This window comes from Polypterus senegalus, chromosome 1 (assembly GCF_016835505.1).
Source record: "Polypterus senegalus isolate Bchr_013 chromosome 1, ASM1683550v1, whole genome shotgun sequence".
Taxonomy (NCBI): domain Eukaryota; kingdom Metazoa; phylum Chordata; class Cladistia; order Polypteriformes; family Polypteridae; genus Polypterus; species Polypterus senegalus.
The window spans coordinates 76,690,025-76,716,817 of NC_053154.1; the positions used below are offsets into that span (position 1 = coordinate 76,690,025).

Genomic DNA, 26,793 nt, shown 5'->3' on the forward strand with positions numbered 1-26,793 from the left:
TCCATTTTCTAATTCTTTTTGTTTGTTTTAGTCATCAAAAGCCAGAGCCTGTTATGGTATCAATGAACAAAAAGCAAGAACCAGTCCTGAGCATGAGGTTAGTGCATTACAATGCATGCTTATGTATCCACACCACACCAACTTAGTGCTATGTCTGCACCTAACAGCATGTCTTCAGACTGATGGATGGAAAACACTCGAATCCTATGTTTTACAAACAGTATACCTCACATCTGCAGCCCACATAAAAAAATAGCCATTCAAATTCATTGAATAAACGGAGTATCTCAAACCAAGGTTAGTTATCTAGAGGTATTTGCCTTATTTGTCTCCTGTGCTTCCTGAGGACATACTGTACTGTTCAAAAAGAAAATCACAGCAGGAATGTAAAATCAAGTCTACTGCCATCACAACAGTATCAAATCAAATCAGATTTTATCAAATACAAATTATACAGTGAAATGCTTTTACGAAGAATACAAAAAGATAATAACAATAATAAACGACTTATAATAGCAAAAGCCATTAATAGAATTATAAATATGTGATTAAAAAAAATAACAACTAAATAAATAACCTAGTAGTGTAACTTAATTAATATAAGAGAGTTAACAACAGGACATCATGTGTTTCTAGACAATCTCCTTACTGAGGATGCAGGTGGACTGTAGGGAAAAAAGCTCCTCCTCAGTCCCTCTGAAGTGGTCTTCAGGCTGTGATAGCGTCACAGAAAAGAGGCCATCGCTGGGACGGCTAGTTTTAAAAATAATTTTCTTTCCCCTGGTCCAACATCATTTAGTGTAGATGTCCTTGAAGTGACAGAGCGCACACCCAATGATGTGTTTAGCCGACAGTGCCATTCTCTGCCGAGCTTTGCAGACCTGCTGTGTGTTGTTTCCCAAACCAGGCACTGCTACTTCCTGTCAGGATACATTCAATGGTGGATGTGTAAGAAGTTCTTTTGTAATTGGGATGGCAACCTGAAATCCCTGAGGTGGGAAAGACATTGTTGTGCCTTCTTTGTGTGGATGTGTGTGGACCAGGGTAGGTCCTCTGTGAGGTGGGCACTTTGTTATCTGAAGCTGTCCCCTCTCTCTTCCTGAGGGCGCTTTATATTGAGGGGAGGGTAGTGCTGCCTCAGCATCATAGGAGTGATTTATTTAATCCCTTGATTTTCTGAAGCTTCTTTTTCCTTTACTTGGTGATTGAGATCTGGGTTCTATCTTAAATAAAGAGGCACATGGCTGGACAGAATGCCAAAGCATTACAAACACATGGACATTGACCAAACTGGAAATGAACCTCTGGTCCCTGAGCCAGCAATGCGAGCCACCATGAGTTATTACCATCCACTTACAATACAAGTAATCAAAGATACAAGTAGCAAATTAATAGCTAAGTAGCAAGAACAAAGCTAGAGCTGGCAAAATGGTTGGCTTGGATAACATCCAGCTGGGCATCTCATAATTCTGAGAAGAGGAAAATGAATCACCAACTATTAGTGTGGTGCATCATCACAATTATAATGAAAATAAGCAGTTAACCTTTGGAAAGTTTGCAAAACTGGAAATTGTATTCCAAAATGGCTAGTGTCAGGCAACCTCAATAACTACAGTCTTCACTAGTGGGAGAATCACGCACTCAAAGACATCAGTGGGAATTAAGGAAGAAGTGCATTTAAAACTGAAGACAGGAAGCTCTTCTTTTCGCGAAGAGTTGTGGGACTCCAGAACAAACTATCAAGACAAGCAGTCAAAGCATAAACCTTGACAACCTTTGGGAAGGATCTTGAAGAGATACTGTGACAGCTTAGCTATTAGCTAAAGAAACTGCTTTGATGGACTGAATTATCTCCTCTCGTTTATCAAATCTCTTATGTTCTTTTAGAAAAACCAACAGCATCTACTGCTGAAACATAGAAACTGCTAGACTACTGGGTTACAGGATTTAATGAGAAATTGTGCACAACTGCAACTGCAGCTCACACAGCTTATAACGTCAACAGAAATAGTTGTAAATTTTGTATGATGAAGACACAAACCATAACCACAATTTACGTAATTGTTTCAGGTTGTGGTATTGTTTGTGTTATTTTTTTCTCTTTTGGAAACCTATTTTTCACTTTGGAAATTGCCTCCGTAGTTTGTTTTGTTTAACTGTCTGTACCAAAAGTTATTAATTTTTTTTGTTTCCTTCTTGATTAATCCATTGCTTCATAAGGTACAGTGATAGCACAGCAGCTTCGCAGTAAGGAGATTATCGGTTTGCTTCCCGGGTCCTCCCTGTGTGGAAAGTGCTTTGAGTAGTGAGAATAGTGCTGTATAAATGTAAAGAATTATTATTACCATTTGTAATTCAAGATCCCACATTGGAAGAAGTACTCTGCTTGGCTTTTTTTTTAAAGGAACATTTTGGCAAAATTAGTATTTATGCTAGAAAAAGGCACAGGGGTCTCACTTCTATCACCTTTGAGATGAACCCAGGCAAGTCTACTTGAGAAGTTTTGTATTTGAATTGGGACATTTGTAATAACATGCTGACAACAAAAGCTGAGAATAAGACAATGTTCAGTCTTACCATTAAACGAAGCTTGAAATAATGAATTAGAGATAATAAGAAATTGCTAAGACTGGGGTGATCTTTATGTCAAAATGTGATGAGTGCAGCAATCGATGGTTGACTGACTTCTCAGTTCCATTATGTCTGGAGAAAAGCTTATACTGTATTCCATAAGAGAAACCTCTTACCAGTTCTTAAGCATGGTGGTAGTAACACAGTGTTGTACTGATATCTGAATTATAAAACAAAGCGAAAATAATGAGAATGGTCGAACAGCACTACTTCCCTACTGACCCCGCACTATTTTCGATCATACCACACAATACCCTGTAAGCGACAAAAATGTTAGATCCATGTATTTAAACCTAAAGAGAGAAAATTAATTAACATATAGTGTGACAATGCTTTTCCCATTACAGGGATATATACAAAACTCACAAAAATAGGAACATTGGAAATTTGACAGTTGAGGAGAGACCATTCATTCTCTCAAGCCAGTTTGTTTAGCTAATAATTAAGCTGTCCCAGTATCTCATTCAGATTCTTCTTAAAGGTTGTCAATATTTCTGTTTCAACTACATGTCTTAGTAGTTTGTTCCAGAGTCCCACAACTCTTGTGTTACCTGTGATGCCTACATCTTCTTGTTTCAGAAGGAATCTTTGGTGTGTGACTGTATTAAAAGCTTTATGAACGTCTAATACAGTACAATTTATATGAGCGAAGAGTCCATAGTGAAACAAAAAATGATTATGGAAAAAGTTTCAAAAACTTGGACAGATCTCCACAGTTAATGACACTGTGATGATTTTTTGAAAAGTGTAGGGAAGTCATATGCAGGCAAATGTACCGTGTCTGAAAAATAAGGAATAGTAAAAAGGTTCACCTTAGGGATAGGGATTACCTGGGCTTTACTAGGAATGAAATATCCTGAGAGGTCCCTCATTTGCTGGAATGAGGTGAGCTGTTTTCTAATTCTGTATCTGTTTTATGCTTACACTGCTGTATTTTCCTTTTCAACACAACATAATTTCCCTTCCTGCATACTCTCCTCCTCTTACTACTAATATGTGTTTCCAATTGGTCTTTTTCCCTTCAAAGATGCTGTAAGGCTTTCTCCTTTGCAAACAGAGGCTGACAAATGACCAGACTTTTGCACATTTAAACAAAAAAAAAAAACAATCAACAGCAAATGATGAAATGAACAATTCACATGACATCTGTTACAATGTCATGATTTGAAAATGCTTTGCTGAACAAGTTGCCACTTTTGAAGGCACCATAAGTTCAGCATTGAAGATGTAAGCAAAAGAATGGTAAATCATTCTTCTTTGAGCAAAACTAAACTAAACTCTACTTTAGAACAGCTGAAGACAAAGCCATTTATACAAGTTTTCGATGACCTATTCAAAGTTTATGCCTAAATCCTGATGATATTTTCTAGGACCAGCTGAAAATCAATGTTATTGTGTTACTACATTGAAGACGTATATAATTGTTCAACCAAAATTTCTCAACTGTGTCATGAAACATTGATCAATAAGTAGAGAAATGTCTGCTTGTACTGTAGTTGTTGATGCTAATATCACCATAGCCAGTTGAGCACAAAGGGAAATTAATTTAATCCACCTGAGCAGAATGCAAATCATATCACAGTTACGTCCAAAATATCAATTTACACTGGACTTGCTATAAAATCAGTTAATAATCATTCACTGTTCAATTACTGTATGTTTTTGGCAAGTAGAATATTCTTGGATATCCATTACAAATCAGCTAATAACAGTCTATTAAGATTTTAACTATACCATTATAAATTATAAATTATCATTGTTATAATAAGAGTTTTGTCATTTTTCATTGTTTTTTTATACCATGTTTAACAAGGCTTTTGATATATTTTATAACACGTCTACTGGTAATACCTGCTTTTAATGCATACCTAACCTACAGTGTAACGGTTTATCCTGATCTGCCTTTGTAAGGACACAAGCTGGTATTTTGACTAAACCACTTCCAGAATTCCAACAGTTGGAGCTCATTTCTGCTCCTGGTCACTGAATTCAGTTTGATGGATCAACATTTGCCTGGGGACTTGAGGCATGCATTTGATGGCTTCACACTCAGCCCAAAAAAAACTAAAAGACTTTCAACTCAACTTGGACTTGAACAGCAATGACTTCCACTTGGATTTCAACTTTCACCTTGTGACTCAAAAAAGCTTTGAAGGCAGGCAAAAAGGGCTAGAAATGTGCACTCAATAATTATCATCTTCAGTTTCAAAGAATACTGTGTTATCAACAGGAAAAGAATCGCAAAGTGCAAAAACTTCAGTAAGAAATATTTACAGATTGAGATGCAACAACCTTGACCTTTGTTCAACATGTGAGGCTACAGAAAGAATGGTAAGTTTGGTTTATGTAATAATTAGCATTACCAAACTAAGAATTCATAACAGCTAGCTACACCCTAAATTAGTAATTGTGAAATGACAGCCAGCTTAACTTTACAGATTCATGCTATTGATTTGATAATATTTAAATTAATTTTACTTAGTTTGTGTCTCTTGTATGTACCAGACTCTGTGGCTGTTAGGGAACAGCAAGTCGAGGAGAGCACATGCCATGAGTATTGTCAAAACAGCACTCAAACCAAAAAGGTTGGCTTTATTAAAAACAACAAAGAGTAGTGCATGATCAATCCCAGTAACATGACATGGTGACAAGTCATTAGAAATAACTAGTCAGAAAAAAGACAACCAGAAAAAATGAATGCATAGTTAGATGATAAGGATAAAGGATAAATCAACATCCTGTGATGACACCACTCTTTCTGTCCATGTGCGTTTTTTCTTCTGCCAGGATGCGGAGAGTAGACTTAGGTTACATTGAGCACTAGTTAATCCATCCTAAATATCATTTTTTTGAACAGATAATAAAAATCATTAAAACTCATAAAAATGTTTCTCCATGACTGTTAATGCCATCAATTAACCAATTGGAAACACTGAATATGATCTCTCTCTTAATTCTCCCTTTGATGCTCAGTGGGAAAAAAAAGGTTTTCATTTTACTAAAATGCATAAAATAATTTGTTCACTTGCTGTTACTCTTCATGTTTGTTCTTTTAAGGTGAAATAATCTATTCTATGCTGCTCCTGGACTCTGAATCCTTCTTCGGACTGCCCAAGAAGCCAGCATTAACTAAAAAAATTCCTTAAATATATTACATTAAACCAGCAGAAATAAGATCAGCTAATGCTATGGGCTTCTGCCAAAGTGCAAGATTATATATAAAAACAAGGAAAAACTATAAATGACTTAACATAAATATATCTCTAATAAGTATGATATAAATAAAAAAACACAGATTTTATGTGTGATGAAGTTGATGATTAAATATAACAGGAAGGGAATTACAGTAATAATAAGTGGAAAAAATGAATGTTAACACTGATGGTTATCTATCGCTCACATACATACCAGTCTAGTGTAAAATGAAGTCTGTCCATTTGTTCTTGTGTGAATATCACTAGTTAATATTAGCTAAAACAGAGTGCTTCAAGAAAGTAATTCTGGAAAAAGTGCTGAAAAACCTACATAGTATTATTAGAGTTCAGTTTCTGTTAGTTTAGATTATCATGCGCTGACTGCTTATTAACAATCAGATTTTCACAGCAGACATACATTCAGTTCAGAAGAGCCTGTAGGGTCAAATCTACATTGGTTAAGACTCAAGCTGTGGCGGCTAAAGAATGGCCAGATCTCTTTACCCACCCAGTGGCCACTGTCTGCTCTGCTGTGTTTGTGCACGCTGCATGAATAGAGTGCGTTTGTGTTCATCATTGTCGACTGACAAACTTTCCCAGGGGAACGTAAACTGTTTGACGTTCCAGCAGCTGGATAACTGTGCACTGGGATCTTTCTCTTTTGTCGCTGTCATTCTCTAGCACAGGATTTGATTTTCTTTTTGTGGTCAAATCAGTTTTTGCCACACATTGGTACTATGGGAATTTGTGAAATTCCCCCAGAAACAGATTATTGAGATAATTAGATACATTACAACTTTAATCACGGCAAGCAGATGGTTTTAAAAAATGTGCACAAAGTAAATGCCTTAAAAAGTACACGCAGAGAGAAATGGCTTCTTTATTGTTAATATATAAATATTTTTACAATTACATTAGGTTTAATGAGTTTTAAGTAATATAAACTATGATTTAATCTAATTAAACTGAATGACAACTGCTTAATACCATTTTCCTCACATAGTTAAAACATAGTAATGCCTTCTTTAAAATCCTGTATTCAACACTAAGACATCCAAGACAGGTTGAAATCTAAGTAATCCATGTAGACTCGATTCATAGTCTGGTATTATAATAATACGCACCTAATCCCTTTCCTTCACCACCTACTTTTCACATCCTCTCAGCCTCACTCGTCAAACTGACCACTCTTAAAGTTGAAGTGTTTTGCTAGAAAACTGTGGCAGTGGTTGTTACCACATTGACATGGCTTAGCAATTCTAACCCAGTTATATCGGGGCTTTGGTTTCCCAATATATGCATACTTTATCGTTATTTTCTCTCATCCATTGGCCATTATGCAAAGTTACCAGTCATTAGTATTACAGCTACAGCAATACATGGCCCAAGAAAGTGCAAGAAAGTTGCTAACATGCTCCTGTTATAGGTGTATAACAATGGACAACAGAATAGGCAAATAAGACCAATTTTCTAATTTTTATACCACTATTTGGTATTTATCTACTCTCTATATATAAAAATCCTAAGCCTAAAAGTGCAATGGTGACGTTTTTATGTCACGTTTTTGTCACACTTAAAATCAGGCTTATTTTGAAACCTACATATATATGTTTGGTATCATTCTTTTCAGAATTTATTGAACTTTAATGTGATGTTGTTGGATTTTCAGATTCTTATTCTGTTTTTAAATTATAACCTAAAAAATATCAAGAACTCATGTTTTGCGAGACGGGACTTTGTGCCAAAAGATTTAACCATGCCATAAAACACAAACAGTAGGACATCTGCTATACAGGCTTTTAAATGTTCGAAGTGCTGCTCAAGATGTAAATCATGCGGCATGGCAGCAGCAAGCCAGCAGCTGATCAAGCAAAGAGGAGGTAAAAAAAACTGCATTTGGTTCCCATTGTATCACCGTTTAAGAGGGGGTTTCGGAGGAGCAACTGCATCTCCTTGGGATGTGTTCAGCCCCCATCTTCACAATGCGAGTGGCAGAGACGCAAAGTGGCTGGCAAGTGAAGCGAGCAGGGAGGGAACCCTCTATATATTTATTTTATTTATCTCACCCTTCTTTTAATTTTTGGCCTATTTTAAAATTTTTCTTCCTAATGCCAGCAACCAAACAGACACAAGAACACACAGATACACACACTGACATGTGTCCTTTTATTAAGGTGGACTTTGCTTTTCCACTTTTGTATTGAGGTGATGTAGTGCCCAGAGGGGACTGGGCGGTCTCATGGCCTGGAATCCCTGCAGATTTTATTTTTTTTTCTCCGGCCGTCTGGAGTTTTTTTTTGTTTTTTCTGTCCCCCCTGGCCATTGGACCTTACTCTTATTCTATGTTAATTAATGTTGACTTATTTTATTTTCTTACTGTGTCTCTTATTTTTCTATTCTTCATTATGTAAAGCACTTTGAGCTACATTTTTTTGTATGAAAATGTGCTATATAAATAAATGTTGTTGTTGTTGTAGTGACTAGGAGAACATTACTACAGGGTCTATGTTTGATCTCCCACCTAGCAACTGCCTGTGCAGTGCTTGCTTGTTTTCAGTGTGTGGCTTTTCTTCTGCTGTGCCAGTTTTCTCTTACTTCCTCCTACATCCTAACTGAAATATGAAGTGTGTTGACCAACGACTATGAAAAATAACAGAAAAAATGAGCACTGATGCGTGCAATTAATGTCCCCTATGACAGGTTTGCAGCCCATCCTGGTTGGGTTACTTTTTTGTACCTGATACTGTCTAGAAATGTCCTGACAATGTGAAGAATGGAAGGATGGCTTTCATCTGTAAAATGAAGTAAGCAAACAACTTGGGGGCAAATAGTTATGGGAAAAAGGTTTTGCATTTTTTCACACTTTACATTTCTTTACTGATGATGAAGGTCCAGTGGTGCTGCTGGTTCACTTCTCCAGGGACAAAGCCTTGGTTCCCAAGCTAACTTCCTTCAGTGCAGTGGTTCTGCTTTTTCCTTGTGCCTGTGTAGGCTTTCTGAAAGAACTCTAGTTTTCTTTCATAGACATTTGAGATTAATCAGCCTCCCTACACTGAGTATGTATAAGTGAGTTTGTGTCCCAAGTGGGGATGGTTAATGCTTGGTGTCAGATGGTTCCCTAAATAGGTTCTTGCTCCCCCTTACTCCATTATTAGACTAAGTAGATTAAAGGCTGAATGGATTCATTTGTTTGCAGTCTGACATAAGAATAAAATGAATGGTTATAGTAATGCTAGAACACTATAGACCACCTCATTTAACTACAAACATCCACTAGAATATTATGGAATGCAATACATTGGTTTTTATCTATCTATCTATCTATCTATCTATCTATCTATCTATCTATCTATCTATCTATCTATCTATCTATCTATCTATCTATCTATCTATCTATCTATCTATCTATCTATCCATCTATCCATGTACTGGCTGTATAAAAATAAAGATTTCTCTTTTTTAGGTTTGGCTGTTCCTTAAAATAAATAATTAAATATCAAAAGAATCCAAACAATTCCTAAATCAGAGAGCTCTTTCATTAACATTTCAGCTCATCTACTGACACTGTGTTTCCTTTAACCCCCCAGTCCTTTGTGACGACTGACCACTTCTGTTAAGTGAGTTTGGTCATGAATAATTCATAGGTTGGCCTGAAAATCTTTAGGGCTTCTTAGGAGAAGAAATATTTCAAACAAAATACAAACATCTGCTTCAGTATTGTGGTGTACAGTTATTCTGACTTTTAAACTAAATAAGACTAAAATGCCGGTATCCTGGATCAGCACGGTGGTGCTTTTACCACTATGAATGGTACTTGATAACAAATGGAGCACAATGAAAGGGATGAAAAAAAGCTTTTGATAAATCTGTGCTTGATTTTCTGTGACATACTCCATCTCTTCTTTAACATGCAGAGCAGAAGGGGCCCCACTGACTACGACTGCACTCTTTGAGCGAGACAGAAATTCACTTTTTTATATTCCATCTCAGATTAATGGGCTGTCTAAGAGGCGTCTCAGTTTCTCAACTTTTTTTTTTTTTCTCTCCAAAAGCATGTTCAATAAAATTTGCCAGACTCCATGACCAGTCATCAGCCATGATGTGCATGAAGGTGGTCTCAACAGATTAAGTCGGCAGCATTTTAAAATTTTTAGGTTTGGTTTTGACACTATTTTCTATTAAATATTTTTTTCAAGATAGCAATCCTTCAATAGCCTGTTATCTCAATAAGGACAAAGAGCAAGTCTCTTTGTGTTGCAGTCCATCGTTACAAAAGTGATTTAAAACTTCTGAATAAAGACAGACTGTGTGGTGTAAGTGATCTCATATACTGTATACTCATTTTTAAACAATTCACTTCTCCAGTTTTGAAGCTCACCTGTCTCTCCAAGTCAAGAACACATTTTATACGTACCATACTGCTAATTGCATTCCTTTTGCTGGGCCTTAATGATTTTGTGACCTCTAGAACTACTGTTAGTGATGCCCTGTTTAAACAGTTGTCGCAGATGAAAATTAGCAAGCATTGTGATGGCCTCTCTTACTTTATAGCTTTAATGATCGGCTCAAATAACGGAGGCAGTGTTGTTTTAAAAGAGACATTTGCTAGAAGGCAAAAGAATGCTTGAGAACTGTACAGTAACCGTTATGTATGTCACACCAAAATCCTGTCCTTTTTCAGAATTTTGATCCAGCCAAGTGTTAGGCTGTGATAAGCGCGTACTGACAAAGATTTGATTGATTAGTGAAAGTTAACAGGCACAGCCATTTGAAAGTACGTGGGAACACCTCAAGGACAGCAAGGAGACAAAAACAACTCCTCAGAGCAGAGGCTTCCATGTTTGTGGTTGTGGTTGAAAACGAAAGCAGTAAGGCTCCTTCACTCAAACTAACTAATAGATAATGGTGTCATTTGTTAAACTGATTTGTAACCATATTATATATCAATATCATTCGCATACATTTGCTGCTAAGGTTATGTAAAATTTTGAACATGACTGACAGAAAAAATTGAAATATTGTACCACAGTTTAAGATACTTACCATTAAACCATAATTAGTTTGCTCAAGATGAAGTAAGGTTTTTTTTTAGGATAAGATTCATGAGCAAGGCTGTATTAAGACTCCCACAGGCCCCTAGGTGAATTAGGTCCTTAACATAGAATTGATCAATGCAACACCTAGACACCGGGTCATTTAATTCAATGCTGTAGTTTTTCCTTTTGATTTTGGTGTACGACTCGATTACTTTATTCATTGATCATTTAGACTTTGATCATTTCATGAAAGTGGTGGTGAAAAAGCCCCTTGCCATCACAGACCCCTGGGTGCCAACCCAGTACACCCTGATGATAGATCCTCTGATGGTCATGACAAACTGAAACATACTAGCATAGCAGTGAAAGGAACAAGGCAAAAAGCACCCATGCATCCACTGAAACAACTTAGAGACCCCACTGAACTTTCCAGCATGTCATTGGCTTACAGGGGAGAGCAAACTCTGCAAGGATCTCAGCTGGAAACTGAGCGCTGTGACATAACAACACTGAGTGCTATATCACCCTCTTCAAAAACCTACATCTTTTTGTTTTCATCCATTTTTTGACCCATACCCATACGTGCTCATACTGGACAAGTTTGGAGCAATACATTTCAGTTCACATTCAAATGTTTAGGATGTAAGAAGAAAGTAAGCCATACAGAGAAAACCCACACAGAGATGAGGTAGCAAACTTCACATACAAAGAAACCAAAAGAAATGTGAGAGAACAGTGATAACAACTACAACACTGCAACAACTCTTAGCTTCTTGCCACTATTTATCGACCGCTAAGCTGAATAAGGACTTTTTAAATTAACTATCTGAGTTTGTAGAGAAGAGCCAAGCAAAATGACACCTTTTATTGGCTAACTAAAAAGATTACAATATGCAAGCTTTCGAGGCAACTCAGGCCCCTTCTTCAGGCAAGATGTAATCTGAGTTTGTGAATTCTCTTTGTTCTATGTCATTTAATGTTATTTTTTTGGATGATTTTAATATACATATGGACACTGTTACTAATATTCTTACAAGGGATTTTATATCATGCCTCGATAGTATTACTAGTTAGTATCACTCTAAAGGCCATATTCTTGATCTTACTTGTGGCTCTGGTGTTACTCCTTATAATTGTAAGGCATCTGACCTGTCGATATCCGATCACAAACTGGTGTCTTTTAATGTTGACTTAATATTATCTAAATCAAATCTTTTCCGTTCAATCTCATTTCGCAATATTAAAAATATTGATTTAATTGCTTTCTCTAATGGAGTCGACAGTCTGCCCAGTAGTGACAATTTATTTACCCCAGATGAACTAGTTTCCCACTATAACAATGGACTATGCAGCCTTTTAGATAATCTTGCTCCTTTGAAAACCTGGACCGTCTCTTTCATCCACTCTGCCCCCTGGTTCACCCCGGATCTTCGGCAACTTAAAGCTAAGGGCCAACATTTATAAAAAAACGGCTTTGTTGTCCATAAGAATATGTATGATGAACACATGCGCGTCTATAAGGATGCTTTGTCTGAAGCAAAAACCACATATTATGCAACACTAATGGGGTCTGCTGAAGGGAATACTAGGGCTTTATTTTCAACTGTAAACAACATCCTACAGACACCTGACAGTCTTCAAGCTCAATTTTACTGTACTGAACAATGTAACTCTTTTATGACCTTTTTTAATATGTAGATTGGAAATATCCACCAGCAGTTGACTACTTTTGGAAATTCTGCACATGGAGCCTTTAATGATCCCCATTCTTCTTTTCTTACTAGTTTTAAACTCCCAACTGTGGATGGAATATTTGGTATTATTAGAAAATCCAAATGTCAGCTGGATCCAATCCCTACATTCTTCCCTAATCTCTGGACTTGTTCCTTCATCCTTTAAAGCGGCTATAATAACTCCAATTCTCAAAAATCTGGTGCGGATCCCTACAAACTAAATAATTATCGTCAAATTTACCTTTCCTTTCCAGAACACTTGAAAAAAAACTGTTGCTGAGCAGGTTCACTGTTACCTTACTGACAATCATTTGTTTGAACAATTTCAGTCTGGCTTTCGTACAGAGACAGCCCTGGTTAAAATCACCAATGACCTGGTGATGGCAGCTGACTCTGGGCTGTTAACCATACTTGTGCTCCTAGATTTGAGTTCGGCCTTTAACACAATCTCTCATGATATTCTCCTTGAGAGATTAAACTCAATTGGTATTATTGGCACTCCACAAACCTGGTTTAAATCTTATCTCTCGGATCATACACAGTTTGTACAACTGACATTTTTCAGATCACAAGTTTGTCCAGTTGTTAGTGGTGTTTCCCAGCGCTCTGTCTTGGGCCCCCTTCTGTTTATTTGTTATCTCCTGCCTCTTGGTCACATCTTTAGGAAATCTGGTATTCGTTTCACTGTTGTGCTGATGACACCAGGCTCTATCTGTCTACTAAGCCTGATTCCACTCTTCAACCTTCTTCTCTCTCTGACTGTCTGTGGAAGTTAAATCATGGCTGACTGCTAATTTGCTTAAATTAAGTAGTAATGAAACAGAGGTTCTTCTGGTAGGAACTAAATCTGTTTGGAACAATTGTGATAATATTTCACTGACTATTGATAATTCTCAAATCTTTTCTTCCTCCCAGGTTAAGAGCTTAGGTGTTATCCTTAATAGTACCTTAAAATTTGAGGTGCATATTAATAATTTTACTCGGTCTCCATATTTCCATCTACGTAATATTAGCCATTTATGCCCGTCTCTTTAAGCTGCCAGCACTGCTGTTCTTCTTCATGCTTTGGTTACATCTTGTATTGATTATTGTAATTCTGTTCTTTCGGGTCTTCCTCACAAACTCCTTTACATGCTCCAATTGATTCAGAATGCTGCAGCTCGTATTATTACCAGAACCCCTTCCATAGAACACATTACTCCAGTCCTTCAGCACCTTCACTGGCTCCCTGTTAAATATCACATTCATTTTAAGATTCTGCTTATTATTTACAAGACCCTTCATAATCTGGCACCTCCTTCTTTTTCTGATCTTCTTCACGTCTTCATTCCTGCTCATATCCTTAGATGTTCTTCCTCTATCACTCTCATTATACCTTCTGCTCACTTGACTACCATGGGGTTTAGAGCTTTCAGTTGAGCAGCCCCACACCTCTGGAACTCTCTCCCACAATATATTTGAAATGTTCCCACCTTTAAATTTCATCTTAAAATACATCTTTTTAAGATGGCTTATTCTGTTTGATATTAGCTGATAAATTTAATTTCAATTTTATTATTGTATTTATTTCAGTTTTATTGTACTGTAATATTCCATTAATTTTATATTGTGACTGCTGTTATTAATGTGCTCTGTAAGGTGTCCTTGTGTGCCTTGAAAGGCGCCTATAAATAAAATAAATTATTATTATTTAATTTTCCTATGAAACTTTTTGATAAGACAATCCTGCAGATTGCAATTTTGTGGAACTACAACAGAACAAAGAAATGCTTTGAAAACAAGCATTTTTGAATGTTAGAAAATAAAACAGCATAAACAGTCATGAATATATAACAAAAAAGCTAGTACTATATATTTTATGATAATTGCAAATCTCACTATTCAGAAAGCCTTTCCAAGACAGTAATGGCTACATTGGCGTCACACTCCTTGGGATGTCACAGCCATATGGCCGTTAAAGATTGCGTTTCCTCTGCTTATCCATTCCCCTTGTGTTTTTTTTTTTTAAAGAGCCTTCTGCTTTGCTATTACTTTGCTTGCTCACTTCCTTCTTCCGACTGGAACTGAATCCCCAGTGGAGTCCTTAGAAGTCTCTTCCCCTGAACATTAAAGTAAGAACAAATATCGGCAAAGTCAAATGGGGAGCCTATTCTGGGCTGAACTAAATTCTTCCCCAAGGCTGTTTTCTCTGTCCCTGCCTATTGTGTTTTTTATCACTCCTTGATCTTATGTTGTCACCTTCTGTCACATTTTAACAGTGGTTTTAAATATCTAAATAATTTAAACTGTGATGATCTGTATGTGTATTTCTATGTTTTCTTGAATCCGCTGGGACTAAGTCATACTGTGTTATACTGTAATTTAATTATTCATGATTTAGTTGAAGAATACAATATGTGTGTTATAATAAGCACTGCTATCTCACAACTCCCTTGATCCAGGCTCACATCACAGCTTGTGAGTTTTTTTTAACCAGGTACTACTGGTCTCCTCCCATTTCTCCTGTGTTAGGTTAACTGGTGACTGAATGTATCCTAAGTGGTGGTCTCTGACATCAGCTAAGAAGGTTCCAATGAATTGGAAAAGCTAGTCTGAGAATAAATGATTGGATGGATGAATACAAAAATGCTGTTAAAACATGTACATTAAAAAAAGGGCTTTGATTTGGAGTCACTACAGCATATTGTCGCTAATTAGTTAAGAAATCATAACAGAGTACTAGAAAACATGCCACCCTACCTATTATACCTTTGATCATCATTTTCATTATTACAGGCAATTAGGCCTGTTGTAACCCTGGTTAATATGAATTGCTTGAATAGCTTGGAAACTCATATCTGTGTGGACGCCTCAACTTTAATAAAACTTCTGTCCCCCATTAACTATGTGTCTCCACCTTTTTGACTGTACCATGTGAATTATATTACTTTAAATGCAGATGACAGAATTTGATCTGGTGGAGGTCGAGCCCTGAGGGAGCATTGGTTAGTCCTTTACATCTTGATGTAAGTCATCACTAATCCAACCTGCAAGTTACCACAGTAAGTAAGAAATAAAAAGGTTTCCACAGAATATTGAACAGAACATAAAGAGTCAACTATGACAAATGCTGTATATAGCAAATGTGTTCATATGGTGGAGCTGGGAATATTTCATGCTCTTCTTACATTTTTATAAACAGTTTTATTTGTCACACAATTTTTCAAGAATATGAAAAATGCAACAACATAGAGATTAGCATTCAAAGTATTGTGTTGTTCTTATTTGTTAGTTTCTCTTTTATAGATGTGTCACTGGTACTGGTCATCTGTAGCAGATCAACGCTTTCACATACCTCTTAATAAAATGGTGAGCTGTTAATAACAAGATTAACCAAATAAGTTAGGCAGCTCTAGATATTCTTGTCTGAAACCAGGACCATAACTGAAATGTCTATAAGAACTGAAAAAGTCCATTTTAACTATACATTTCAGAAGAAATCTCCCTAATGATACTTTGGTGACCTACTTTAGGGATCCTATAACAACCAGTGCTTGAAATGGAAAGCAGTAATCTCTTTCATGGCAATACAATATCTTTCAGCACCAGGATATGGCACCACTAGTGATGAGTGAACACTATGCATTTTGTTTTGTTGTGAGATTTGCACTGGGTTCACTGGAAAATGCGAAAACCTTACTGGACTCCACACAAAATATATCTGACTTAATATTTCAACAAAATAGCTGAAGTACAAGTCCCCTGCATTGAAGAGGCATAATTAAATTTCTCCTGAGTTTAGCATGACCTACAGCATTCACCTATCATGACTTAGTCTGCAAGTTGCAGATGTACTGATGGCTGTGGTGGCTCCATATTTTGATTGTGTCAATATGATTATTGCCTTCTAGGAATCAAAAAGTCCATCCATCTGTTTTTAAAGCTCTCGTACTTCATTTCAGGAATTTAGTGGGCGGCAGAACTTACTCTGAAAACAACGGGCTCAATCTGTCTCAGAGCACTGCTACGCACACAGCTATGTTCATTTTATTTAGATTCCCCAAATAATCCAAAACTCACATATTTGGACAAAGGAAGAAATGCAGACATACACATGGCAAGGATATGAAAATTCCATACATGGACATGAGACATTAAAGCTATGAGACACAAAAGAGTCAGCAGATTACCAGCATTATTCTTGGGGATAGCAGGGGAGTTAAGAAAGTGCCTTACTGAAGTCTGGATCTGCACATGATTGTTTCAATGCTGTTTCATTTTGTTATTTTTTTACTTTGTTGTGGTGTTTTGTTTGGTCTTTTTCCTAGTTTTGTTTTTCTTTTGTCCCTCACACAGTCGAGGATTGAGGACAATAATTCACATGGGCAATGGACAAATGGTTGGCATGATGCTGGCGTCATTACTCTGTATATCCATATGGTGTCATTTGGTATTTAAACAGATGAAAAGCGCAGTGTGCTATCAGACGATAGTCAGCTACAAGTGAACACCCTTCCAGTTAGTAGCAAAATTCTAGTCAAGAAAACAGTCATAAAAAGAGCAACATTCAAATGAAAATAGGAATTTTGTTTTGTTTTATAGAAAACTCTTTGGAGGTTTTAAAATTGGCTCTTAGCAATAGAAAGAATGACCCTGGACTGAGAGCTCTAAATAAAGCTTAAACAAACCCCCTCAGTTTCGGCTTTTTTATTAAATGTCTTTAACCTTGATGTTTCCTTGTATTGAATTTGGCTCTGCTGTTCTTTGGGCTAATTGAGTGTGATAAAAAATTCTAGCTTTTTTCAGCCTTTCCACAAGGTTTAAATTGGCAATTTCGTGATCTTTAAAACAAAACAAAGGACGTTAAAAGGGAACAGCCAAAAACAGAGTCATTGAAACAGGCAAAGTGGAAGCAGAGTTGAACAAAAGATCTGCGACAAGTTTCAAAATGAACAGTGGAATTCTAAATTCAAGTGATGTAGCAAAAGGTGTATGCCAAAACTAATGAAAATGAGCTCAAACCAAATGACTTTCTATTCAAAAACAAACCTAAACTATACAGTGAGTTATCTCAAAGCTAAGCCGGAGAGCATCAAGCCCCTCCATTTTAAATGAAGTAACATCATGACATCACACATATCAATGCTGCTGCTCCTAATGGATTTTAATAAACAAGAAGGCTACCGCACAAAATGGCATTGTCCAAGAGGGAAAGTATCAGAACAAAATGGCATCACTGATATAATGATAAACAGTAATCAAAAGAACAAAAAATAACAAAGAATTAAAGTTCAGAATAACAATAGATATGTCCAAACCACAAAATATGACAATGTGTTATTAGAGCTACACACGACTTTTATTGTAGAAATGTTATTTTTGTGTTACTGAGGTGCTCAATTTTGAATGCATGAATGGTTGCATTCTAATCACTTAATAAACTAGTTTGTGTTAATTTAATCTTTACATTTTCATTAACACTTATGTACAAGGTTACCTGTAAGTAGCCACTTCAAGGCACAGTGACATTTTCAGTTGCATGAGCTGCTGACGGTCATCAAGAATATGAGAGATTTGATCACTGAGTGCCTCCTTTTCCATTTCCAGTGTTTCAATTAAGGCCTAAAAGGAAATAAGCAAACAATGTTTTCATTATAAATGGAGTCATACTGGCAGTGCATTTAAGTCTGTTTAAGAATGTTTAATATTTCCTTGTATGTATACACAAAATAACATCAGGTATAAGTCAATGACAATAGACCGTTGACTTCATTAGTTTCTTTTTGGTAGCTAACAGCCAACGTGGTCTCAATATCTCATTCAGATACTTTTTGAAAGTTGTAAAGGTTTCTGTCACACCAATGTGACTCCAAAGTCATGTTCAAAATTCCCATGATCCTTTGTTTGAAGAAACTTCTTGACTGCTGTCTTCAATGCATCTCCCTTCACTTTCACCCAAGTCCTTGACTGCATGATTTACTATTTAGAACTTAAATGGTTCCAAGAAAAATATTACTTGTGCCTAATCACATGGCAACAACTTAAATTCTCCTAAAGTATCCAGGTAGTGCTTCCACCACCATACTAGAGGCTAGGTAATGTGTTCTTTGGTTGGGGAGCTCATCAGATAAGAAGATACTTTTTTCACATTTTTTGTGAGATTGAATTTGTCCTCTTGCAAAATATACATAGTTTTGGATATTTTTTTTATGACAAATGGTTTCCATCTTGCCATCTTACTCCTTACCTCGGACTTGTGAAGAATACAGCAAATTGTAATATGCAGAGAGCAGTCATTTACTTCCATAATTTCCTCCATCTCCTTTCACAATGACATTGACCTTTTGGTGGCCCCCTTGAGGAGCTTTGTTCTTGGCCAGTCATTAGCTTCGGAAGGATGCCATGATCTTTGTGATAGCCTTAAGGTGAAACATTTCCTGCACACTTCTTAATGATAATCTTTACAGTGTTTCATGATATACTGTACATTATGCCTTTGAATTTCTTTTAGATCCCTTTTCTGATATGTACCTCTCAACTATAAGAGCCCATTGGTCTTTTGTGAGCTGCATGGTTATCCCTGCATTATGCAAACTGAAAACCTTCAGGAAACCCCTACAGGAAGAGGGCTCATCACAATAACTTAGGTTGATATCAGATGAAAACTAAACACCTTTGCATAGACTTTCAAATACAGTTACAACCCCTGTCATAAAGGGTTTCCACACATACACAACTCAGGCATTGACAGCTTCTTAACTATTTTTTCCTAAATGTGATCCAATTGTTTTTAACTTAAATATTATCAAGTATATGATCTGATGAAACTTGAAAAGACACTGTTTGTCTTGATTGTATTTATTACATCAGCAAAAGTTGAATTTTCCATTAAGGTGTGAATACTTTAATCATCTACTGTACATGTTCAGTCTCAAAGAAATAGAATGGAGATTCTATAAAGCTTGTCTGCCACCATCAACAACTGTCATGTGATCATACGCATATGGTGATTGCAGAAATATTTGGAAGTTGAATGTGTTGTTTATGTCAGATTTCACATTATAGGCTGCCACATTCTATAAGCCGCAGAAAATGCTCATTTATGTTTTAAAACTCAGATAAGCCGCCCCATGTTACTGAATTTACCAATCTGAAGTAAAAGCATCTAATCTGGCATGCCCCTGTAGGCCTTTGCAACTCTATAGTGACATTATAGTTGAGTGTGAACAATTAAATTGATAAAATTTTGCACTACCCGATATTATGCTGCAATGCAAGTCCTACACTGTAGAATTTAAGCTCCAGGTCGTTGCTTTCTCGAAAGAAAACGGCAATCGTGCAGCTGGACGCCACTTTGAAGTAGATGACAAAACAAGTGAGAAACTGGTGGAAAGATGAGGAAGCTTTGCTCGCGCTTTCGCCACGTAGGTGGGAAGGCGTACAAGGGAAGCAAAATAGCCAAACTTGGAGAAGCCACTTAAATAATAGATTCTTGCACAGCGTGAGGACAATCAGATAGTTTCAACAATAGCCATCAAAATGAAGGCACAAGGAATGGCGACTGAAATGTTTTTAGATAGGCCGCCCCATTTAAGCAAGCTGCACCCAATACACAGGTTTGTAATTAAACTCCACTAACCAGAAGGTGATACTTCACCTGGTCAGTGTGTCGCTAAGGCTCCAGAAAGTGCCGCTGCTGTGGAAAACATCCTGCTTTGTTCCTGATCCAAAGAAGGCAGGTGCCTCTTCACCCGATGACTACAGACCAGTGACACCAATGTTTCAGATCATGAAGACCTTTGAGTGGTTCGTCCTGGAATATATAAGCCCTCTTGTGGTAGACCATCTGGACATAATGCAGTTTGCCTATTTGCTCCACGAGGCTTATTCTCATCTGAATAAAGCTGGCAGCACTGTAAGGATTATATTTCTTGATGTATCCAGTGCTTTCAATACCATCCAGCCATCCCAAGTCATTTCACTCGCAGAAATTCCCATATGATTCTGCACTTATGGGGTGTATTGATAAAGGGGATGAGACAGAGTATAGCAGTCAGGTGGAAAACTTTCTTTCTTGGTAAAAAGATAATTGTCTCCATCTTAACAAAACCAAGGAAATGGCTATTTATTTAGAGCCACTATGTCTGGACACTGTTCAAGGAGTGGATGTAGAGGTGGTCCACTCCTACATGTACTTGGGAGCTTACATCAATGACAGAATGGACTAGTCTCGGAACACAGAGGAACTATATAAGAAAAGGCAGAGTAGGCTCTTCATCCTTAGGAGAATAGTAGAAATGAGAAAAAAGAGGCTTCAGCTAAGTGTGTTTGAGCATGAGTGATTTCTCTTATCTTTCCCAGAATGATCCTCAGTCTTACTTGACTTTTGGGATAAAGCTAGACCACTTGAGGAGGAGGCAATTTAATGCTGTTTTTACATAGCATGACAAAGTTGATAGAAGCATAAAGATGGCTGAGATTGCCAGAAGGCAATAATGGCTGAAAAGCAATAACTTTCTAAGGTAGACTATGTTTTCTAAAGTAATCTTAGGATGTGTTATAAATGGTCACCTTCTGCCAGAATCAAATGAGCATTCACTGTAAGGAATCAAGACAAGATACCATTCCTGGAAGGAATAAGAGTAGCGTGAATAGTAGGAGGAGAATAAAGTAAAGGGATGATAGAAGAGAGATGAAAAAGTACCTGAGATGAAAGTTGAAAGTACTTTTTGTCTGTTCCCCAGCACAATGGAGACATATGTGTTTGGGATGCCCATGCTTTTCAAAGTCATGGGTACATACTCATATATGCTTTTTATTAGACATTTATCATCTCACTTTTCAATTATATGAATTGCTTTTTGTGCAAATTTCCATGACTCATTATTTCAGAAAACAAAACTTACAATCTGTCATTAGTGCCAAAATTAGCACTCCTCAAACATTTTTTCCCATTAGTCCCAATATTTAACTCTAATTTAGATGATCATCTTTACTAGCTTGATTTTGATAATTGCTATTAATGGCTATTTTTATTTATTCAGTTTAATCCCCATATTGTACTGATTAGCAGGCCAAGCACACATGGAAGTGATGTGTCACCCAGCCATGTTGAAATGCAATTAGTCAATAAGTGAATATCAAGGTATTTCCTTAAAAATATTGATATATATTTAGTCAGTCTGTGAAGTGCTAACAACACTCTAAGATGACCTGGCTTTTTCCTGCCTTCTTTTGCATTACATACAGTATGAGCCTTCAGCTGCAGCCACATATAACTTTTGTCTGGCACTTTAGATCAAACTCCCACTTTAGCCAAGTGAAGATATCTGAGTGAAACTGCTACAACAACCTCTTTGGTATGCAGCCTCTAGAGCTCTATCTGATGAGTCAATATCAATCACAGCTGAATAACACTTGAAGTGCAGACTTCGAGACATCACTGTATTGTTTATCACCTTGTTCAATTGAAACAATGGCCAGAATTCAACCTTTGTCTCCTTGATGAACACAATTTTGCACAAAATAGCATTCGAAAGTTTAGGTATATATTCTCCCAAGAAAAACAATGGCAAATTGTCCGATCCTTCTTTTAGAAGCCAGGGCCAGCAGTGACCTGGTCCGGCTACAACAGTGAATCCTTGGGATTAACGTCTACTCCATGTTGCCTAGGATATGGCCGACAACAAAAGGCTGGAGGAACCATTCTACTTCAAGGAGTAAGGTAGTGCTGCAATACGCCAGTGAAAGACAGTCTGTATTGAAGTTAGGTTTGAGTGCCTCACTGCATCCAGCCTCACTAAAGCATTAGAGACTATATGTGAACTGACATACATCTGTATTGCTGATAAAAAAAAGAGATGACTGATCACCAACTCTCACCAGATCTATTTTATGCTATCAAATGAGGGCCAATTATGTGAAGCCACAAAGACTATAACTGAGAGAACAACATCTAGACAAAGAAAGAAAAAGCATGCTCATCATCCTTCTCCTTTTATGTGTGTCAGTGAGAGTCCTCCTTGGGCTCAGAAAATTGAAGACTTAAGAACAAAGAATTAACTCAGTGGTTCTCAAACTGTGGGGTGGGCTCCCCTAGGGGGGCACAAAGTAACAAAAAGGGGGGCGCAAAGATGTGAAAAAGGAAAACAAGAATCAAAAATATGAAAAATACATCTATTGAAACCAAAACAAATTAACTTAAACTACATTCTGATACTAGAAAAATAAATATAGAGTTAGATAAATGTTGATAAAAGTTAAGTTGGTATAATAAAATATGCATCTATGATATATCATTAATTAAAAAAGAACAAATTGGTATTAGTGGGCTCCTTTCAAAAAAATGTTAGGGGGGCGTGATAAAAACTGTTATGAAAACTTGGGTCGCAAATACTTAAAGGTTGAGAAACGCTGAATTAACTCAATTCTAGGAGATGAGAGGAACGACAGAAACACATAGTTAGTATTAAGCATGTAATATCATACTGCATGTATTTCTAGTTGTTTGTGTTTGTGAATTGAAAGTAATAACCTGTGTATTGGGAAATATTTTAGGTTTTATAAGTTTCTCCAAAATGAACAGGAAAACATAGCTTTTAACACCACCTTCATTAATTCATACATCCATGTGGTAGCTTCAAAAAGTTTGTGATAAACAGATCTGTTGGGGGGTGAAAGCAACTACAGGTGGAGTGTAAACAAAATCAGTATTGCGAGGTCAAAGTACACAGGCATCGAGGAGCTTATAACCTTGAGAAAGGTTTATCCGTTCAACCATATAAGAAACTAAAAATCTTACAAAATTATTTAAATGCTGGTCCTCGGATGAACATGAAGGGGAGATAAAATTCATAAGTTTGCGCCTCCTTTATGGTAGAAAAATTAGGCTTAAATTTATGTTTGCTTTGTTCTGTGCATTTATTTTCTTGCATCTGTTTATACCTGCATACATTATATCCATCTCCCATGATCTTTATATTATAAATACATTGTATCATTTTGTGTTTTTACATCCAAAGGGGCTGCGGTGGGTTGGCACCCTGCCCAGGATTGGTTCCTGCCTTGTGCCCTGTGTTGGCTGGGATTGGCTCCTGCAGACCCCCGTGACCCTGTATTTGGATTCAGCGGGTTAGGAAATGGATGGATGGACATCCACAGGGGATGCACAAATCAGTGTGTTTCTTCGTGTCGGTCTCAAGCCCAGATAAATGGGGAGGGAAGGGCATCCGGTATAAAATTTTGCCAAATCAATATGCAGACAACAATTTTGGATGATCCGCTGTGGCAACTCCTAACGGGAGCAGCCGAAAGAAGAAGAAGGCAGTGAGACTGTTTTGAGTTATTTGTTGAGAAAGAGTCTCTTGTCATGCTGAGAAAGTGACGGTTGATTTGTATATATCTTTGTCAAATTGTTAATTTTGTTCATAAGCCAAAATTTGAATCTCTTCATCCCTTAAGGCATCCTGCTTGAAAATTAGATCTGATATCTCACAGCAAACTAAATAATCTGAGTATTAACACAAATGTATCAAACAGACTTTTTATTATTCATACTGTATCCTTGCGAAAATGAGAAATGTTATATTATTTACTGTCTTTTGTGAAATCTGTCTGGTGTAACTGGTGGACATACTTTTCTATTCAGTGAGCAAAATACACTGGACTTGAAACGAGTTTTGTTTCATGATTCAGCCAAACACAACAAATAGCATAGGTGAAAGGTTTTCTGCAAATTTCTCACTGATCTAGCAGAATCCCTTTGTCAGCCCTCTCTCTGGTTGTATGTTTACTCCTACAGTAATTATGGTGAGGAGTATGTGCACTGAGGCTCATCGCTGAGGGGTTGCTGTACAAAGCAGCTATTTCATGTAAAATGCACAACGCTGCGCTACTTCTACGGGTGTCTACTTCTATTCCAGTTCTTGTTATCAAGGTACTTATTTAGCATATGGAATGCAAGTCATGTACAAACATAAAATATACACATATGAATGACAATACAAAAGTGCTAGAAATTACTACAATTACATTGCACATATTGCAGACAGACATCTACATTTTAATATACTCAATTGCACTGTAAGTCGCCCTCAGGTTGACCAGGATAGGCTCTTAGACGCCATTCTTATATGATGTGGTAGATTGTCAGTCTAGCAGCACCACAGTCACATTGTGAGCTTTTTTTCACCATTTGTTGACCAAGTCTGCACATCTACCATGACTGGTTCTTATTCTATTGATGCTAGACCATACCCTTCAGGGCAGGTCAAAACCAGATGTTTTTTCTGATATACATGGTAAGATGTGAACTTGTGTTGGTGAGATAACTTTACATTCTCCTCTCTAAGATTTTGTATGGTTAAAATCATTTTCATAGAAATCTTTAGTTTTTACAAGTTGTGGAACCCTGGACTGAAGTCTGGTATTACTCAAACCATTAGAAAAAATGTGAATGGAAGTTGCCTATTTTTTAGGATTTTCTGATATTCTTGGACAAGTGCGCTTTCTCTGCATAAGTGGAGTGGCAGGATATACAGGCAGCCAGTAGTTAGGAGCAGACTGGATCGTTCCTAATATTAATTGCATGGTGCAATTTAATCCACATTAAGAGGCAATATTTTGCTGCGGAACAGACCAATTCTAGGGCAGAAATGCACAGCGTAGAGGCTGAAAAGTATTTGAAGAATGTTATTTCTAGTTTGGAGTTCAGCAGCAGTTTTTAACAATGCTGTTTATAGCTCAAGGTTCTATCCAGGACCACACCCAAATGCTTTGGATTTTTATTGCAAGTTAAAATACTATTACCAAATTATATGCTAGGTACAAGTACTCCTAGAAAAGGGAACATACAGTAACCTATGTAGAAAGGCATGCTGTGCATCACTTATCAATAGGCAAAGAATTTAACCTGCAATATATTCGGCTCTGTTCTCAATGCTCAGTCACTACTCATGTGACTGTGGTATGGTCTTTATTTTATGCTTTTCCACAAAACATTCTTCTGTCTTGAAGACTTTCTCTAGTAGACTTCTTTTTTATAAGCATAATTTATTTAATAAAAAAAAATGACTTCTGTCCTTCATTGACATAAAACAAAGCAGCATTCAGTATAGTTGTCATTACCTGAATGTACTGATATTTTTGAATGGAAGTGCATTTGTTCTGTTATCTTTAAACCTTTTGTGAAACTGTTTCTTTGATATTTGCAATTCAGGCTTCACACATTATACACTTCATGTCTACATTTTGTCAATTATTACTAAAACATGAAAAATGTTTCTGTTTTAATGATGTGTTTACATCGTAGACACGGAACACACATGGAATGCAAGTGTTCCAAATAACAATATTAATATTTATAAAAGATGTCATTTTGCTTGACTTCTCACTCTATACAACTCTAAGCAACTAACATACAGGTAAACAGACTTGAGCTGAGAAGACTATACGCCGGTGGGGGATATAATAGCAGGCTGTTTGCTGCTCATCCACACATGTAAAGGACAAAAGACGCTGACGGAGAGGTGTGAAGCGTTTTAAGGTGGCACGGATCTACGAGTTTTTTTATAGGCTCTGGTAATTCTAGTGTTAAAAACCTCTATGGAGGGCAATGACAACATTTTGCTGAAAAATGATCATGGAGTTACATTGATGGGTGCCTGTCACCATCCAATATACATCTTGCAGAAATATCACTGTCATTAGCACTGACAGTGCCGTATCATCAAATGTACAAAATAAACATATGCCTTAAGTATTCTATTATTGTAGTTTCAAAATGTGTGGTGCTACTATAAGAGAAAAGTTTTAAAAATCTGTGGTCTGTATTATTGGTGGGCTATTTATAACAGTGAATACTGACCATTAATTTGTGTGTTTTTTCCTTTTTCTTGTTGCATGTATGTACATTACCTACTTCTAGGCTTTTTAAGGTGTTCTTGAGGGTCATGAATTATTTTTTATCACATGTCGCCTGTTCAGATTATAAAGAGTGATGGTCTAATAGCAGCTTAGTATCCACAGTATATCCTGTTTATTGATTGCTTACTATATGATATGCCATTCAGATACACCACCAAGATCACATCATGTGTTGTATCAGTCATGCTGGTTATAAATTAATAAGCATTACCTTTGGGGCCTTGAAAGCTCTACTTGACAGTATTAAAGAGAGTTAGGGGAATAGCTATGCACTGACCTGTTCCCTTCAAAACTTTC

The 26,793-nt window shown here is 36.8% G+C and overlaps 1 protein-coding gene across 1 annotated transcript in view; it reads right to left on the reverse strand.

Annotated features, from left to right (window-relative positions):
- Positions 1-26,793, reverse strand: part of nes (nestin) — a 46,946-nt gene that overhangs the window by 12,277 nt on the left and 7,876 nt on the right. Inside the window, exon 2 of the mRNA XM_039751138.1 lies at positions 18,071-18,195. Within this exon, the coding sequence (XP_039607072.1) occupies positions 18,071-18,195 (125 nt within the window). The remainder of the gene's footprint in view (positions 1-18,070; positions 18,196-26,793) is intronic.